This window comes from Neophocaena asiaeorientalis, unplaced genomic scaffold (assembly GCF_003031525.2).
Source record: "Neophocaena asiaeorientalis asiaeorientalis breed wild unplaced genomic scaffold, Neophocaena_asiaeorientalis_V1.1 scaffold850, whole genome shotgun sequence".
NCBI classification, from domain to species: Eukaryota; Metazoa; Chordata; class Mammalia; order Artiodactyla; family Phocoenidae; genus Neophocaena; species Neophocaena asiaeorientalis.
In genome coordinates this window covers 164,582-183,181 of record NW_020173675.1, presented here as the reverse complement: position 1 = coordinate 183,181, position 18,600 = coordinate 164,582, and the positions used below count along the sequence as shown (strand labels likewise).

General features: G+C 39.5%; 1 protein-coding gene across 2 annotated transcripts in view; it reads right to left on the bottom strand.

Annotated features, from left to right (window-relative positions):
- Positions 1–18,600, bottom strand: part of RNF128 (ring finger protein 128) — a 91,728-nt gene that overhangs the window by 19,712 nt on the left and 53,416 nt on the right. For both annotated transcript variants that reach the window (XM_024749580.1, XM_024749579.1), the window contains exon 2: positions 10,240–10,487. In XM_024749580.1, the coding sequence (XP_024605348.1) occupies positions 10,240–10,487 (248 nt within the window). The remainder of the gene's footprint in view (positions 1–10,239; positions 10,488–18,600) is intronic.

Sequence of the window (18,600 nt, the reverse complement as noted above, 5' to 3'; positions counted from 1 at the left end):
TGGGTCTTCGTTGCTGTGCGTGGGCTTTCTCTAGTTGCAGCGAGCGGGGGCTACTCTTTGTTGTAGCACGCAGGCTCAGTAGCTGTGGCTCGCAGGCTCTAGAACTCAGGCTGAGTAGTTGTGGCACACGGGCTTATTTGCTCCGCATCACGTGGGATCTTCCCGGACCAGGGCTCGAACCCGTGTCTCCTGCATTGGCAGGTGGATTCCTAACCACTGCGCCACCAGGGAAGCCCTGGGGAGCTCTTTTAAACAGGTATTTTATATCAACAGACTCTACCCACCTCTCCCCAATCCTAAGAGATACCTGGTCTAAGAATATTTGGCAGAGTAGAAGATTGATTCAAAGCATCTTGGTTTTTCGCCAATTTTCTCAACAGAAGCTTAATGCCATTAGTCTATTCAAAAGCTGGGATGGTTCTAGTCACTGAAGAATTTCAGCTGTATAGTTGTTTTGTTTCTGAGTGACACTTTAAGTGGACTGAAAATGAAGAGTCAGGTCAATTCTTACCCTATATTACAATGTTCAATTTTTAAATTACAGTGAACTCAAAGATATTTTACCTAGTTCATCTGTGAATTTATATCAAACTAAGTAAAATAAATGTTTTAGTCTGGTTATTTGTCACCTGGGTTTTGGTCCCACGGCATTCAGCTTTTAGTTTAACTGAAACCCACATGAATAACACTAGGCACGTAGTCAAACCTAATTACTTGATGGTGGGGGGAGGGAGCGGATTGGGGTATGTAAAAGCAAGAAAAGAGGGTAGATATAAGCAAACTATATTTCCCTGTTCTTAAGTCACCACTTTTTTAAAAAATTTATTTTTGGCTCCGTTGGGTCTTCGTTGCTGTGCACAGGCTTTCTCTAGTTGCACTGAGTGGGGGCTACTCTTTGTTGTGGTGTGCGGGCTTCTCATTGTGGTGGCTTCTCTTGTTGTGGAGGACGGGCTCTAGGCACGCGGGATTCAGTAGTTATGGCGCGCGGGCTTAGGTGCTCCGTGACATGTGGGATCTTCCTGGCCCAGGGCTTGAACCCAGGTCCCCTGCATTGGCAGGCAGATTCTTAACCACTGCGCCACCAGGAAAGTCCCTCACCACTTTTTTAAAATAAAAATTTTCATAAAAATTTGGCTCGGAATTTATAAAACAGAATACTTAAAATCAAGGATTATAATAAGAGGATTCTTTTCTTCAGATACATTCCTGTGAACAAAATCAAAGTTTGAGTGATGTGGCTGTTTAGATATATGAGAACTGAGAGAAATCTGCTTTTTTCCCCAGCAAAAACCTAGGCATGGAATCACTGTATTGTACACCTGAAACTAATATAATACTGTATGTCAATTATACTTCAATTAAAAATGATAAAGCCCAAAACAACCTCTGTATAATATCTGAATGAGAGTATTCCTAAAGGAAAGAGGAGGTGCAGATTATAGAACAGCTTCCCATAAGTCTATGGAACTACAGAAATAGGAGTACAGACCACCTACACAAAGGTGATCCCTGTGAACAGTGTGAGGAAATGCACTGTAAGGAAGAGCAGTCAGAAAAGGGGGAATTTACCCTAAGAGATAGGTTATGACTCAGATTATAGCATTTTTCAAAGAAAGACAATCAAAACCTTTATTAGAGTAAGTGAATATTTTTAAAAATCCCGACAGACCCATTTTAAGAGCTTCCTTTTGTCCAGTGAGAAAGTCAGAGAAAGACTATAAAACCAGGTCCTACTCAGACGAGAATTTGTTTAATCTGCTCTTCTTATACAAGAGCCAAAGCAGTGGTTTTGTAAAGGGCTCTAAATCTCAAATTCAGGCAGGAACAGATACATACAAATGCACCAACTACAAATATGTATATATTGATAGTGGTACAGCATGCAGACACCTGGTAAGTCTTCCAGTTAATTTCATATACTAGGACAGTAGAGAAAATTTAATGTAACCAGAAATGTTTCAGATAGTTTTTAGTCATGCTTTAAGTTCAAGGACAAATTTTAAGATATTAATGTAGCTAAGTTCTTCCTCATCTGAGACCACACAGGAGTGCTATCTCTTTGGCAGCAAAGTATAAGGACATGTGTTACATATCTCTGCCCAGGAAGCCAATTTGAGTCTCAGGATCTGAGGCTCAGATGGGGGACTGGTCACTAGATAATTCTGCTAGCAGTTGGCCATGCTGCTCCAAACTCAGGACCCAAACAACAAAACCAGGTGCATATTATTTATCCTGATTGTTGCTCCAGATGTGTATAACAAAATCATCAATCACTAACATAAAGAACACTTTGACTCATTTATTTTGTAACTGGAAGTCTGTACCTTTTAATCTCCCTCACCTATTTCTCTCCTCCCCCCACTGCCCCCCACCTCTGGCAACCACCTGTTTGTTCTCTGTTTCTATTTGGTCATGTTTGTTCATTTGTTTTGTTCTTTAGAGTCCACATATAAGTGAAATCATACAGTATTTGTCTTTCTCTGTCTGACTTATTTCACTTAGCATAATATCTTCTAGATCCATTCATGTCGCAAATGGTTAAGATTTCATTTTTTTATGGCTGAGTAATATTCCATTGTACACAGCGAGATAAAGAGGCACAAATTTCAGTTACAAAATAAATGAGTCACCGGTATGAAATGCACAGTGTGTGGAATACGGTCAATAATTATGTAATATCTTTTTATGGTAACAAATGACAACTAGACAATCATGGTGATCATTTTCAAATGCATAGAAATATTGAATCACTGTGTTACATACCAGGAACTAACATAGCGTGGTAGGTCAATTATATTTCAAAAACAAACAAACTTGGGACTTCCCTGGCCGTCCAATGGTTAAGACGCCGCGCTTCCACTGCAGGGGGCGCAGGTTCGATCCCTGGTCGTGGAACTAAAATCCCACATGCCACGTGGCGCAGGCAAAAACCAACCAAACAAACTTACAGAAAAAGAGATCAGATTTGTGACTACCAGAGGCAGATGGTGGGGGAAGGGGGAATTAGATGAAGGTAGTCAAAAGCTACAAACTTGCAATTATAAGATAAGTAAGTACTAGGGATATAATGTTCAACATGACAAGTATAATTAACACTGCTATATATTATAAATGAAAGTCATTAAGAGAGTAACTCCTAGGAGTTCTCATCACAAGGGAAAAAATATTTTTTTCTATTTCTTTAATGTGTATCTACACGAGACGATGGATGTTCCCTAAACCTACTGTGTTAATCATTTCAGGATGTATGTAAGTCAAATCATTGTGTTGTACACCTTAAACTTATACAGTGCTATAAGTCAATTATATCTCAATAAAACTGGAAGAAAACAGAAAAGCAAACAAAACAAAACAAACAAAATAAAACCATTTGACGACCACATTCCCAGGGTTGGCCAAGGGCCAAGCATGGTTTCCTTGGAGACTTTCAAGGAGTAAGCAGCTAGACCTACTATGTTGTCTCTTTCCTTACAATCTACTCTCTCTCTCAATCATGGTCTTTTTAACAACAAAACAGTCATTTTGGGCTTTTACAATTAGTACAGCATTTATATATAAGGTAAGCAAGAACAACATAACCATATCTAATACTTGCAGAAGGCAATGAAGGATGAAAATAGGCTCAAAGAAATAATTCTTCCAATCTATAAGACCATTTAAAACATCTTTATATTGATGTACCAATTTAATTATCTCTTTACTCCCTTGACCTATGGCCACTTGAACTTTGGGATAAACTTGTACAGAGCTATTTAAAGTAATGAACTATATCTAATTCTTCCTCAGGCCAGTCACTCTCCATTGGTATCACATCCTGGGGAGGTTTTAGTTCAGCTTCCCAATACATTTCATTATCATAAGATGTATTTATATAAGGCAGTTGAACCTTACCAACAATACCAGTATTACACCATATCACAGTATGGTTATGATACAGTTTCATCTGGTTACAAAAGAAGTCAGGAAGTATCACAGAAGTGTTGTGATAAATCTTAAATCTTCCTAGAAGAAACTGTTCTTTGCCCACATACCAGATATTATTATGGACAAGTGTTACCACCAGTGGTGATGATTCTGTCATTTCTAGGTTCCATGTTAGCTGAGGACAAAGTCAATCATTTGTCTCAACTCACACTATTATACAGTTTTCCCATTGACTGTTGTGCAGAAAGGCTGTCTCCCTCCCATGGGGAATACATGGGTATCGTTCAGTATTATTCCTATTCCTATAACTCATCTTATTTTGGTCCATCCTTTGGGAGAGGTGAGTCAGCGATCAGCAATGTAAGTTACAATTTCACCCAGAAAGTTTGTGGCTCTGCATGTGTCTCAAAGATGCTCCTCCTGGGGCTTCCCTGGTGGCGCAGTGGTTGACAGTCTGCCTGCCAATGCAGGGGACACGGGTTCGAGCCCTGGTCTGGGAGGATCCCACATGCCGTGGAGCGACTGGGCCCGTGAGCCACAACTACTGAGCCTGCGCGTCTGGAGCCTGTGCCCCACAACAAGAGAGGCCGCGACAGTGAAAGGCCCGCACACCGCGATGAAGAGTAGTCCCCGCTTGCCGCAACTAGGGAAAGCCCTCGCACAGAAACGAAGACCCAACACAGCCAAAAATATAAATAAATAAATAAATAAATTTATTTTTTAAAAAAAAAGATGCTCTTCCTGAACTTCCATAACTAAAAATGGAAGGTCATTACCCCATGACTACTTGGGTCCCCATTTGGAGTAAAATAGTTAACAGACCCTGTTGTGTCAGAGTATACGCTCTTTCCAAGTGTTGAGTGCTAACATCCTCTAGCATTATGTATTGGGTCTGTGTGACCATATTACTAAGTTTTCATCAGCTTTCCAAGTGGATTCCCATTCTTTTCTCTGCTCTTGGAAGATGATTCCTACCAATCTATTTCAGAGAGTAACTTCTTTTCTTCTGAAAGACAGTTTTCATTAAAAGTAAATTCAGCTTGTTCCATTATATGAAGGCCACCTTCTCTTTCACCTACAGCCCTGTTTTGTTTCACTGGCCAATGTTTAATCCAACACATACCTTGTTTCCACTGAGTATTGACTGCTTGAGTAAGGTTAAGGTACACGCACTATATCCCAAAAATGCTGGGTGTCTCATGCCAGAGTCAAGTGGATAATGGTGACTCCCAAACTCAGTTTAGTTTGAGCATGCCAGAAGGTTTTCCATAATCTTCATTGTCTTAGGTTAGGGTTGTTCCCAGTGAAGACATGAATCCACCATATAATGCCTAATATGTTATTTTCATTTACAACCCATTGATATTTTTCATCTTGTTTAAAAGCTTTCTATCCACAAAAACAGGGATGATGTGTGTTCTGACACATCATACTACGGAATGTCAGGCATACGACCACTATATGCTGTCCATTATAATTGGGCATTATGGTCATCAAAATTTATGGTTATACATTTATCAGTTTGCCTGACATTATCTACTATGTGTCATAATGGTTCAGAGGGAAGACACTCCTGAACATTCTAATGAATTTTAACAAAGGTAAATTTTCATTACTCAGTTTCAGTATTATTTTTACCAGCAAAATGGGTACAATGCAGTTAAATATTTAGTGATAGTTATAACCATCATACGCATCAAGCTTTATGTTTTTTTTTTTTGCGGTACGTGGGCCTCTCACTGTTGTGGCCTCTCCCTTTGTGGAGCACAGGCTCCGGAAGCGCAGGCTCAGCGGCCATGGCTCACAGGCCCAGCCGCTCTGCAGCATGTGGGATCTTCCGGGACCAGGGCACGAACCCATGTCCCCTGCCTCAGCAGGCGGACTCTCAACCACTGCGCCACCAGGGAAGCCCAAGCTTTATGTTTTAAAAATAAGAAGTCAGGAAAATTAAATAATATGTAAATGACATTTCAGCACTCTCAAGTATATGCAAGCAAAAGCGATAATCAGTCATATATTTAATCCTTTAGTCACCAAAGGATAAACAGATACAACCCATTAAGGAGTGGAAAATGCCCTCTCAAAAGCCTTTTCTAAAAGGTGAGAAGTTTTTAAATTTAATTTTTTTTTTTTATACAGCAGGTTCTTATTAGTCATCAATTTTATACACATCAATGTATACATGTCAATCCCAATCGCCCAATTCATCACACCACCATCACCACCCTGCCGCCACTTTCCCCTCTTGGTGTCCATATGTTTGTTCTCTACATCTGTGTCTCAATTTCTGCCCTGCAAAATGGTTCATCTGTACTCTTTTTCTAGGTTCCACATATACGCGTTAATATACAATACTTGTTTTTCTCTTTCTGACGTACTTCACCCTGTATGACAGTCTCTAGATCCATTTTTTCTCCATTGTATATCCTTGCCTCCTTTGTCATAGATTAGTTGACTATAGGTGGGTGGGTTTACCTCTGGGCTTTCAATCTTGTTCCATTGATCTATGTGTCTCTTTTTGTGCCACTACCATATTTGATCATATGGTTTTTCTTCTTCCATTTGTTAATATGGTGTATCACATTGGTTGACTTGCGTATATTGAAGAGTCCTTGCATCCCTGGGATAAATCCCACTTGATCATGGTGTATGAGCCTTTTAATGTGTTGTTGGACTCTATTTGCTAGTATTTTGTTGAGGATTTTTCTATCTATATTAACCAGTGACGTTGGTCTGTAATTTTCTTTTTTTGTAGTATCTTTGTCTGGTTTCGGTATCAGAGTGATAGTGGCCTCATAGAATGAGTTGACCGGGGCACGAACCCGTGTCCCCTGCATCGGCAGGCGGACTCTCAACCACTGCGCCACCAGGGAAGCCCGGTCCTGGACTTCTGTTTGTTGGAAGATTTTTAATTTCACAATTTCATCACTTGTGATTGGTTTGTTCATAGTTTGTATTTCTTCCTGGTTCAGTCTTGGAAGGTTATACCTTTCTAAGAATTTGTCCGTTTCTTCCAGGTTGTCCATTTTATTGGCATACAGTTACTGGTAGTAGTCTCTCAGGATGCTTTGTATTTCTGCGGTGTCTGTTGTAACTTCTCCTTTTTCTTTCTAATTTTATTGATTTCTGTCCTCTCTTTTTCTTGATGAGTCTGGCTAATGGTTTATCAATTTTGTTTATCTTTTCAAAGAACCAGCTCATAGTAGTATTGATCTTTGCTATAGTTTTCTTATGACTTCCTCTTTGATTTCTTCAATGATCTCTTGGTTATTTAGTAATGTACTATTTTGCCTCCATGTGTTTGTGTTTTTTACGTTTGTTTTTCTACCTGGGCTGTTTGGTGGGGCTAGTGGTGGACTCTGGGAGGGCTCACGCCAAGGAGTACTTCCCAGAGCTTCTGCCACCAGTGTCCTTGTCCCCACGGTGAGCCACAGCCACTGCCCACCTCTGCAGGAGACCCTCCAACACTAGCAGGTAGGTCTGGTTCAGTCTCCTATGGGGTCACTGCTCCTTCCCCTGGGTCCCAATACACACACTACTTTGTGTGTGCCCTGGAAGAGTGGAGTCTCTGTTTCCCCCAATCCTGTCTATGTCCTGCAGTCAAATCCCACTAGCATTCAAAGTCTGATTCTCTAGGAATTCCTCCTCCCGTTGCCAGACCCCCAGGTTGGGAAGCTCGATGTGGGGCTCAGAACCTTCACTCCAGTGGGTGGACTTATGTGGTACAGGTGTTCTCCAGTCTGTGAGTCACTCACCCAGCAGTTATGGGATTTGATTTTACTGTGACTGCGCCCCTCCTACCGTCTCATTGTGGCTTCTCCTTTGTCTTTGGATGTGGGGTATCATTTTTGGTGATTTCCAGTGCCTTTCTGTCGATGATTGTCCAGCAGCTAGCTGTGATTCTGATGTTCTCACAAGAGGGAGTGAGAGCACGTCCTTCTACTCTGCCATCTTGGTTCAGTACTGGTGAGGTGAGAAGTTTTAATGCTATTCTTAACCATGTGTACAGAAGCTGATTTTCTTAAGATATATTATAAAGTATGAAATTTACTTGAGTGATGAGACCGGAGTCAAATATCCAATGGAGCTTGTGCAACACCAGACAGTTCTTTATAAACTCTATTACTTGCTTATGGGTTTTAATGCCACATTAATAGATTTAATATAGCACTTGGCATACAGAAATACATACCCCACCATGAACATGCACAAACCAAACACTCTTGTCACTGTAACTATAAACTTTGAACCAAACACTCTTGTCATTGTAACTATAACATTTGAATAGTTCATCATACTGGATACCAATTTCTTTTCAACTTCAGAGATAAGATCAGCACTATATACAAATGCCAAATATTAACACAGTGTGAGACTATTGAATGGCCTGGCACAGGAATTTTAAACATCCTTTTGACTACAGCTAGTAACGGGCTGAACCTGCCACCAGTGTGATAAGCTGCTTCTCTAAGGAGAAGTACAGAAGTCAATTAACTTTAAACATTGAGATAATCATCACTCATTACCACCTGCTGGTGTCTAAATCTTTACAAAGGTTTTAGAACACGATTTCAATTTTTCATCTGTTCCCAAATTTAATTAACTTTCTTGCCACATAGAAATCCTCACTGCTTCCCTACTCTCAAATAAATTGGGTTCATCTTTGCTTATTCGAGATAGAGTGCATGAAGTGGCCAGAATTTCACTGCCTTTGGAGGAACTTCTCAGTACATATAAAATACAATCTGGCCTCTACTATATGATCAGCTGAAAGCCTTAAATCCCTACTAATCATTCTGGAGAAGTGGCACACCACTCTGCTGTTGTGTTGAGAATTCTCGAGAAGGAGAGGAGGTTAAGAAATGACGGTGGCATGGACCAGGGTGGAAGCAATGGGAGTGGTGAGAAGTAATCGGATTCTGGGTATACAATGAAGGTAGAAAACAACAGGACTTGCTGATGGAGGTTACGCGGGAAGTGAGAGAAAGAGAAGAATAAAGAATTTACTCCAAGGTTTCTGGCCTGGGGTCAAGAGGAGTTCTTCTGAAAATGGAAGCAATTAATAGCATGTTTGGGTGTCTCCAACAACAGAAGACAAGGCAGAGGATATCGGGTATAGACACAGATGCACATAGATGGGTACGTGTGGTGGAAGCTTGTGGAAGTACTCTTGATTACTTCAATTTTCTCAGTGGAATAAGATCCAAAATACAAGTTGAGAGTAAAGTTGGAGGACGTGTTGGAGGTTTAAGGAGAAAGGAATATGTAATGATTAGTAACCTAGGAAAGGAGAGGAAATTGTTAAGAAAACATGGCATGATTGTTGGGCAGCAGTAAGCAAACTCACTCTGAGTTTGTGATTATAAATTTAAAAATGAGATTAGCCTGTATAGATGCTAATGTTTGTCTCCTACTTCAGCTAAGCAAAGAACTGGCATAGAGTAGGTGGGAAGTAGGATTTAATCAGGGTTGGGTTTTGACAGCAAGTTAACAAAGAGAGAGAAGGGCCAAGGAAACTGAAGACGTACGCATGGGAGTGGCCGTGGAAGTTAAGCTGGGTATGGAAGAGAAGTGAGGATATAAGAGGAATGAGGGGCACTTTAAATGTGGTAGGATCAATGCCACATAACCAGAGGTTCTTCCCTGTTCAATGATGCTTTGGTATTTTTGTTCTATTATTTCTGTACTTTGTACCTGTTTATACATCAGTTGTTAAAATATGGGAGAGATTATGAATATGTGACTCTGTTTGGAGCCTAGTACTATATGATGCACAATTAGATCTTTAAACTTGCCTACTCATGACATTCAGCCTAGTCTCTCTTCCCAGCCCTGCCCTCAAATGCAAATGCACACATGTACAGGCACACACTTACATGTAAAATAACAGTGGTTACCTTTGGGTGGTGACTACAGTTTTGTTGTTGTTGTTATATGGAGTTTTGGGTGAAGGTTTTTTTCTCTTGTACTTTCTAGTTTCTAAATTTTCTATATTGCGTATGAAATGCTTTTGTAATTTAGAAAAAATGTGTAAATGAACATATGTATTTACACCCATATATACTTAAATGCTGGCTGTGCTCCCTAATGAGGTATTAGAAGACTTAACCAGGCAGGATTAAGGCCATAGACAAATTTCAGAAAATAAGAGATTTCAGAGGATAGAAGGTGACATACTTTTAAAAACTACCAGTTTTCACAAAACATATGCATGGATCATTGTCCAGCAAGTGAAGAATATTAAAATGCATGACACTGAATCTACAATTAAAACAGTAAAATATTTTTAAATTGGAAGAAAGGGCCATTACAAACCTGCTTCCTGCTTTGAGCTCTCGCATTCCGTAATCTTCGAGCAGAATAAAAGATAAAATAGCCCACAGTTGCTGCCGTAATAATAAAAAAGGACACAGAAACGAAGAAAATTGAATAGTGATTCACCCAAGGTCCATGTTTTTTCCCTACTTCAATGACCATTGTTACTTGTATGCCTCTTTGAATAGACTGTAGAATTTTTGTGCCTTTCAGATTGCCAATCATGATTGCAACAATGTCTCCTGCACCTGTAAAAGAAAAGGAATTCAGTTTTAGTTTGGTAAAGCATTCTTAGTATAAAAATCCAATTGCTAAAATGATTTTAAATGACACTCAATGAAACATAAACATGCTGAGACTTGGTTACTGATCTTAAGGAACTCATAGTTTAGTAAGGAAGCTATGATATATACAACAAATACCTCCCCTCCCCTCAGGTTTGCCACCTATAATTCAAAAGTATTGGGTTTGGGACCCAATTTGCCTCTTACATGAAGGCTTTCTTAAAGACAAGTAGTTACCTGGATGGTAGGGGATTCTCCTAGAGAATCTGAGATTTGAGAAAGACAAAACTATTTAACTGTATGTTTCCCAATTTATGAAGTGATAGACTATCTCATGAGCTCACTACTAAAATGTATAAGGATCTACATATCAGGATTAGTAATTTGAGACAAATAATGATTACAAGCCCAAATGGACAACCTATATATATGTCCATGTGCCATTTTTCTATATCCTCAAGAGCAATATAAAATTTGTCCAAGATGTTCTAAGGTTTTGCATGGACTTAATCAGGTTAGCAATGAATACAACATGTAAAATTGATAGAAATGTGTTTCTATTCAACCCCAACTAAAGTCAAGTCTGAAGTCAGAATAAACTTATTACTTAGTCTAATCACCTATAAGTCTTAGTCTAAAGGCCAAATCTCTATAACATCTCCCACTTTACCGACTTTATAAATCTTATGATAAAAATAAGGAACAGACATTATCTTTCCCAGTGGTGTGTGAATGTTAGATTACTCTCACCATTCCAACGCTTATCACGGTTTATATTCCTTCTAGTTTAAATGACGTGAGACCAATAATCTTTAGGAAGAGAATAGAGTTCTTTGAATGTTAATAGCATTCACAGAACTCATAGAATTCAAATCAAGAGTACAAACCTTAAATGGCGATGTATATAGCAGAATTATTATGCAAGTAATCCCTTAAGTTTATGGCCCCCAGTGGCCATAGTCTACGAAAGATCAAGATCCTCTTCTCATTTGAAGTTACTAATTCAAAAAATATATTCATAGGGTATTATTAAAGATCCTTAAAGTTCCAAAGACATTATTTTTACATATGACAGCCACTTAGTTAAACCCTTTTATATAACTTTGCTGACTCATTTGCCATTACTCAGTTTGGTAACATTGACGACTCACTCTCTTCCCATTTACATGAGGAAAATCTCAGAAGCAATGGGAAGTGAACGAGGCTGAAAGGTCTTCTTTGCATCTCTTTCCTCTATCAGTATATAATGCAAATAGTCCTAAAGACCTGGCTATTTTGCAAGAGAGAGGCTCATTTTTCTCTTTAATCGGGGGCTTTACATTTCTAGCTTTGGCACTAAAAGCACAGAAATTATTTCAATTCTCTTTTGTCACTATTTGGCTTTTCACTACAAGCCATCTATCAGGAGAATTTCTGGCTATAAAGTTTTGATTAACTATATAACCTAGCGTTCACTTCTGATATTGTAACCTGAATAATTTTTGAAAGCATATATCATTCTAAAAATGAGGTTTGGGAATATATGAAAATTTTAAAGATTTCTTTTTAAATCACATATTTGTCCTTCTAAATGTTTTTGACTAACAGAAGTAAGTTTTCATTCTTTTAGAAGATATGAGGTGGGTGGCAGGGCTGGATGCTCAGGAACACACTGGCCATTGTGGTCAAGTGGAGATTAAAAAACAAGGATACTAGAGAATGGACTTGAGGATATGGGGAAGGGGAAGGGGAAGCTGGGACAAAGTGAGAGAGTGGCATGGACATATATACACTACCAAACGTAAGGTAGATAGCTAGTGGGAAGCAGCCGCATAGCACAGGGAGATCAGCTCGGTGCTTTGTGACCGCCTGGAGGGGTGGGATAGGGAGGGTGGGAGGGAGGGAGACGCAAGAGGGAAGAGATATGGGAACGTATGTATATGTATAACTGATTCACTTTGTTATAAAGCAGAAACCAACACACCATTGTAAAGCAATTATACTCCAATAAAGTTGTAAAATAAGTAAATAAATAAAATAAAATAAAATAAATTTAGGGTAGGAAGGAGAAAAAATAAAAAACAAGGATAGTCAAGAAATATACATTGTCTACACATAAGGAACAATGCTGTGCCTCAATCGCCCCAATTCATATTCATATATGCTATATGTAGTCCAACTATCTATTGAATTAGCTTTCTAATCATATAAAAGATCTATTTCTAAGCATTATTATATATCTCCTCCTCCTTACACCCTTGCAACTATTTAAAAACTGTTCCCCCTCCACTGTTCCTGATCACACTTAATGGCATCACAACCCTCTGGTCACCGGGTTTAGTAACCTCAGAATCACATTTGAATACTCACTGCTAACCTAGTCAGTCATGTAGATAATACTGCCTTGGCATCTCCCATTATCAGATCCTCTGTTCCATTCCTGCTGCCCTATAATGTAGGCCCTCATAATTTCCTTGTCTGAGCTACTTCAGTAACCTCCTAACTGGTCACTCTAACTCCAATTTTCCCCCTTCCCTTAAAGTTTCATCAGCCTTCCTGGTTGACATTTGTCATCACTTGGTTGGATCATGCCTCTTCCCTACTCAAAAGTCTTTAATGGCTCCTTATTACTCATTAAATTTCTGACTTCTTGGCCTAGCATTTAAAGCCTTACATGATCTGGTCCCAAGCCAACTTTTCCAGTTTGATGTACCTCCACTACACCCCCATCTCATGGACACTTAGATCCAGCCACATGGGATCGGCTAGTGTCATTCACTCTTCATAACTTTCCTTTTGCTCATTCTGTTCTCTCAGCCTAAAATGCTCTACATCTGCTCTGACACTCCCCCTTCCTTCTCTGCCTGTCTATGTGTTACTCAAGTCCCAGCTCAAATGCTGCCTCCTGTGTTATTTTCCCCAGTTTCAAGTGAGAATGTAAATGTTCCCTCTTTGCTCCTCTGTTACCCCCTCTCTAAAGAACATTTTAAGGGCAGAGACTGTCTTAATTAACTACAGTAACGCCTTCCTTTATCTGGTATTGTCAGAGAATCAGGTATTACATATAAGTTAAATTCCCAAGTAACAAAAAGTTTTACACAAATACTTAATTTCAACAATTTTGAACGGACATTTTAAAAAGGCATCCATACAGCCCTATTTTCCTAACTAGGATATACTGATTATGATTTACTATTGACAGTGGATCATCTTTGTAAGCCATTATTTAATACAGTAGTTAGGTTATTTGTCCCCAAACTGTTATGATTTTTCACCAAAGTCACAGACTTGGAGAGCTGGAATGGACCTTAGATATCATCCAGTCTGACTCTTTTTTTTTAATTAATTAATTTATTTATTTATTTTTTGGCTGTGTTGGGTCTTCGTTGCTGTGCGCGGGCTTTCTCTAGTTGCGACGAGCAGGGGCTACTCTTTGTTGCAGCGCACGGGCTTCTCCTGTTGCGGAGCACGGACTCTAGGTGCGTGGGCTTCAGTAGTTGTGGCACGCAGGCTCTAGAGCTCAGGTTTAGTAGTTGTGGCACAGGGGCTTAGTTGCTCCGCGGCATGTGGGATCTTTCTGGACCAGGGCTCGAACCCGTGTCCCCTGCATTGGCAGGCAGATTCTCAACCACTGCACCACCAGGGAAGCCCCTCTGACTCATTTTTGAGTTCTCACTTTGGGTAATTTTCTTTGGGGGAGAGAGGTTGTCACTTGTTGCTTCTAGCAGCATCTCTCCCCTCTTTCTTTTTTTTTTTTTTTTTGCGGTACGCGGGCCTCTCACTGCTGTGGCCTCTCCCGCTGCGGAGCACAGGCTCCGGACGCGCAGGCCCAGCGGCCATGGCTCACGGGCCCAGCCGCTCCGCGGCACATGGGATCCTCCCGGACCGGGGCACGAACCCGCGTCCCCTGCATCGGCAGGCGGACCCCCAACCACTGCGCCACCAGGGAAGCCCTCTCCCCTCTTTCTAATTTTATACACCTAATCTACTGTCAGCTATGAAAAGTCAATCAAGCTTGGATCTAAACAAAGAATAAAACAGGCTCCCAGAGACAGATTGAGGGCTTCAGTGCAAGTACCACCCTCTGATATTTGGTTTGGTTGCTCAGTGACATTTTTGTTTACTTCCTGAACCCTGGCTATGTTCTGGATAACTGAAATTGCCAGATAAGATTCATTTGTAAACTAGACCCTATTCTAAGTGCTTTACCTGTATTAACATATTTAATCCTTACATCAACCCTATAAGGTAGGCATTGCTATTATCCCATTAGAGATAAGAGTGACTAACTTGCCTAGGATAACACAAGCTAATACGTGCAGAACTGGTATCTGAACCCAGGCAGTTTGGCTTCAGTGCCTCTGCTCTTCACCACCATTCTACATCAGTTCTCTATCTTCAATGAAACCTAAAGCTATTGTTTGACTGTAAAAAATAAAAATTAAATAGGTACATTCGGGATGGGAAGTGGTAAATGTTTAACAACTGGCTGTTGGGGGAGGTGGAAGAAACCTTGATTTGTAGTGTGTGCCAATTTCCATGGTATAAATACTACTCCCATGGCCATATGAATGTAGAGTTGGGAAAATACGGGTACAATTGGCTGAGTCAGATGACTCCAGTGCACCACTGGGCATTACCGAGTCAAAACTTAAATACAAGTAGTATACAGTCCAAAACTTATAACGAAATTACCTTGCTTATTCTTTTCACTTATTCATACCTACTTTAAAAAGCCAAAGTTCATGTACAGCCCCAAGTAAAATTTGTTTTCCTATTTGCTATTGTTAAAAACACAAAATACGTACCCTAAAACTTCAAAGAAGAACAATCAGACTTCTTTTTGTGGAACGGAATAAAAACCTTTTTCTGACTGGGGCGTGTGAGTGAGTGAGTGAGAGAGAGAGAGAGAGAGAGAGATAGAGAGAGAGAGAGAGAGAGAGAGGGAGAGAGTGTGTGTGTGTGTGTGTGTGTGTGTGTGTGTGTGTGTGTGTGTTTTGCTACAGCGGGCATGTGGAGCCTTTTTCTCCCTTAAGCTTTCTTCCTGTCCTTAAAATATTGGAGATTCAAGAGGCTGTTATGCTTCAGCTAATTCCAAACCTCTCAAATTAAAATTAATGACTTTGAAAGTGATCTTTTCAAAGCATCACAAAACATATTCTGTATAAAAAGTTAGCCATTTATTATAAGAAACACAGATGTGGTCGTATTCAGAACTTATTTTGAATGTTTCATTTCTCTGATTTCTGGTGTGTTGAGGAATAGAAACTTGAAGGCAACTTTAAAAATGCACAGAAAGCCCAGAAGTTTTTCTCATCTTAAATAAGATTTAGAAAATATGAAGAATGACATTTTTTCAACGGGATGATTAAAATACAATCTTTTGCCTATTTGGAAGGATGAAGTATTGCTATTCCCTTCCTGGAGAAACTCAAAGCACTTCTTCAGTGATTATAAGAATTGATCTTCTTTGAAGACAGGAGTTCAGACACTCAAGAAAACAAGCTCAGTTAACAGAAACCTAACCTGTATCATTGAATCTATGTTCTTTATGCTGCAGAATTTTGCATATCGGTTTATTCTCTCACAGTAGTACAATAATGTATTAAACGGAAATAGTTTTAACAATCTTTAAAATTATCGCTATTTCCTTAAACCATTCTTAGAGTTGATCTTTTTTTTTTAAACAGTTTGGCAGTTTCCTTCTTGTTTTTTTTTATAAATTTATTTATCTATTTATTTATTTTTGGCTGTATTGGGTCTTCGTTGCTGCGTGCAGGCTTTCTCTAGTTGCGGCGAGCAGGGGCTACTCTTCGTTGTGGTGCACGGGCTTCTCATTGTGGTGGCTTCTCTTGTTGCGGAGCACGGGCTCTAGGTGCGCGGGCTTCAGTAGTTGTGCCTCTCGGACTCTAGAGCACAGGCTCAGTGGTTGTGGTTTGTGGGCTCTAGAGCACAGGCTCAGTAGTCATGGTGCGTGGGCTTAGTTGCTCCGTGGCATGTGGGATCTTCCCGGACCAGGGCTAGAACCCGTGTCCCCTGCATTGACAGGCAGATTCTTAACCACTGAGCCACCAGGGAAGCCCCTTACAGTTGATCTTTAAAACCAATGTTGATGTACTAATACATAGACTCTTATCCAAGGTGTCAAGCTTTTCACTTTTCTATCCAAAATATTGCTACAACAACTATCTCATTTGGAAAGTACCAGGCTTAAGAAGCCAAATATGGGTTGTACAGCTCAGCTGATTAAACCATGGTGCTAATAAGATCAAGTCTATTCAGTTAATCTTCTTGTGGATCAGTTATACAGAAGACAGTACCTCTAAACTCATTAAGTATTTTATAAGTATCTATACACATGCCAGACACTGTGCTAGGCCTTGGGGCTACAGAAAGGAATAAAATATAGTCCCTGCCTTCTAGGCACTTGCAAATGTCTCCTATATATTAGCCATTCACCACTAGGAATATGAACTAAGCCAGCGAAATGAATTGTACATATCCATTTTCATGGCCAGTAGTAGAAAAAAAGGATTTCCAAATCACATTCCGAACTGATACTGGGTTAGAATAGGTTCCTATATGAAAAAGACAACTTAATTTCCTTCAATGTCCAGTAATTTGTAATATAACAAACTGTACTTGTTTTGATATTTCTGAACTTGGTAGTGCTCTTTATTTAAAAATTGGTAACCAGAAACAGACTAGAGTTTGAGGGAGGGAAGAAGTATCACGTGGCAAAAATAACCCTGAAGGGGGAATCAGACCATTGGGTTGCAGCTTTTGCCTGAAGGAAGCAGGGCTGTACTAAGCTTCTAAAATCAATTCTGGCAAAGGAATATGACTACATCTCTCCTGCTATCCTTGTGGAATTTTCAAACAGCTATCAATTTAATTGTTTTTCCAAAAATCATAGCACCCATTCCCACCAAAAAGAAAAGAAAAATCTTTAACATGCTAAAAATGTCTGGTGAGGAAGACTGATCATTAATTGGACAACAAACCTTTATGGCCTAAACCCTGATCACAGAACAGCTGTCATTTCAGGATTTGAATCTCTCCAAATCTGCACTTGGTTTCAAGGATTTATTCATAAATTTTAAAATGTCTTTATTGGAGTATAACTGCTTTACAATGCTGTTAGTTTCTGCTGTACAACAAAGTGAATCAGCTATATGTATACATATAGCCCCATATCTCCTCCTTGCATCTCCCTCCCACCCTCCCTATCCCACCTCTAGGTGGTCACAAAGCACCGAACTGATCTCCCTGTGCTATGCAAATACATAAATTTTAATGCTTTGTATCTGATAAATTTTCAGAGTTGAAAAGCAAAAAAAAAATTAAAAACAAGCTGTCATTTTTACAATTCTAGTGTATTAACACCACTTTATAATTAACAATTTAATGGTCAAGAATAGCTAATCTGGGCCCTTGTTGCTTAAACACATGTTCCTGGGTCCAGCAGAACTTTAATTTATCTTGATAGGATTTATCTTGATAGGATCATTGTAGCAGTCACTCAATTCTACAGGGAATCCTTGAACTTCCCACTTAAAAATCACTAACAACATTCTATGGCTCAAGTTTTTCACATTCTCACTCTGATATCTAGAGTATTTTGGGAGAAGGGACAGATTAGGAATAGATAATAATTAAGCAGAAGAGAAAATTCAGACTCCAATTTCAAATGTTCAACAGTGAATAAAGGTTTTGGCATGTGCCTATCTTGGGAGCAAAGGTAATAAAATAGGCCGTAGCAACTCTTACTACTGTTACTCAATATCATTCAATTAAAATATCATTCAAATATAATTAATATAAATAAAGGTTATCTATCCTCAGCACTACTGGCAAAAAATACTTTTTAGTTATTATTCATAATATATAGAAATTTGACCCTAGGATCCTGCTGGTGGCCAACCCCATTCATTTCTTTCAAAAAAACGAATGATATTATGGTCTTGGTCTAATCTTATTTATTTGTGAACACAGACAAATTCACTGAATAAATTATTTATCAAGTGCAAACCATGTAGTGAGCTCTGTGCTTCTGGGTCTTCCTCCCCCCCCCCCCCCCATTTAATTTTTAACACTC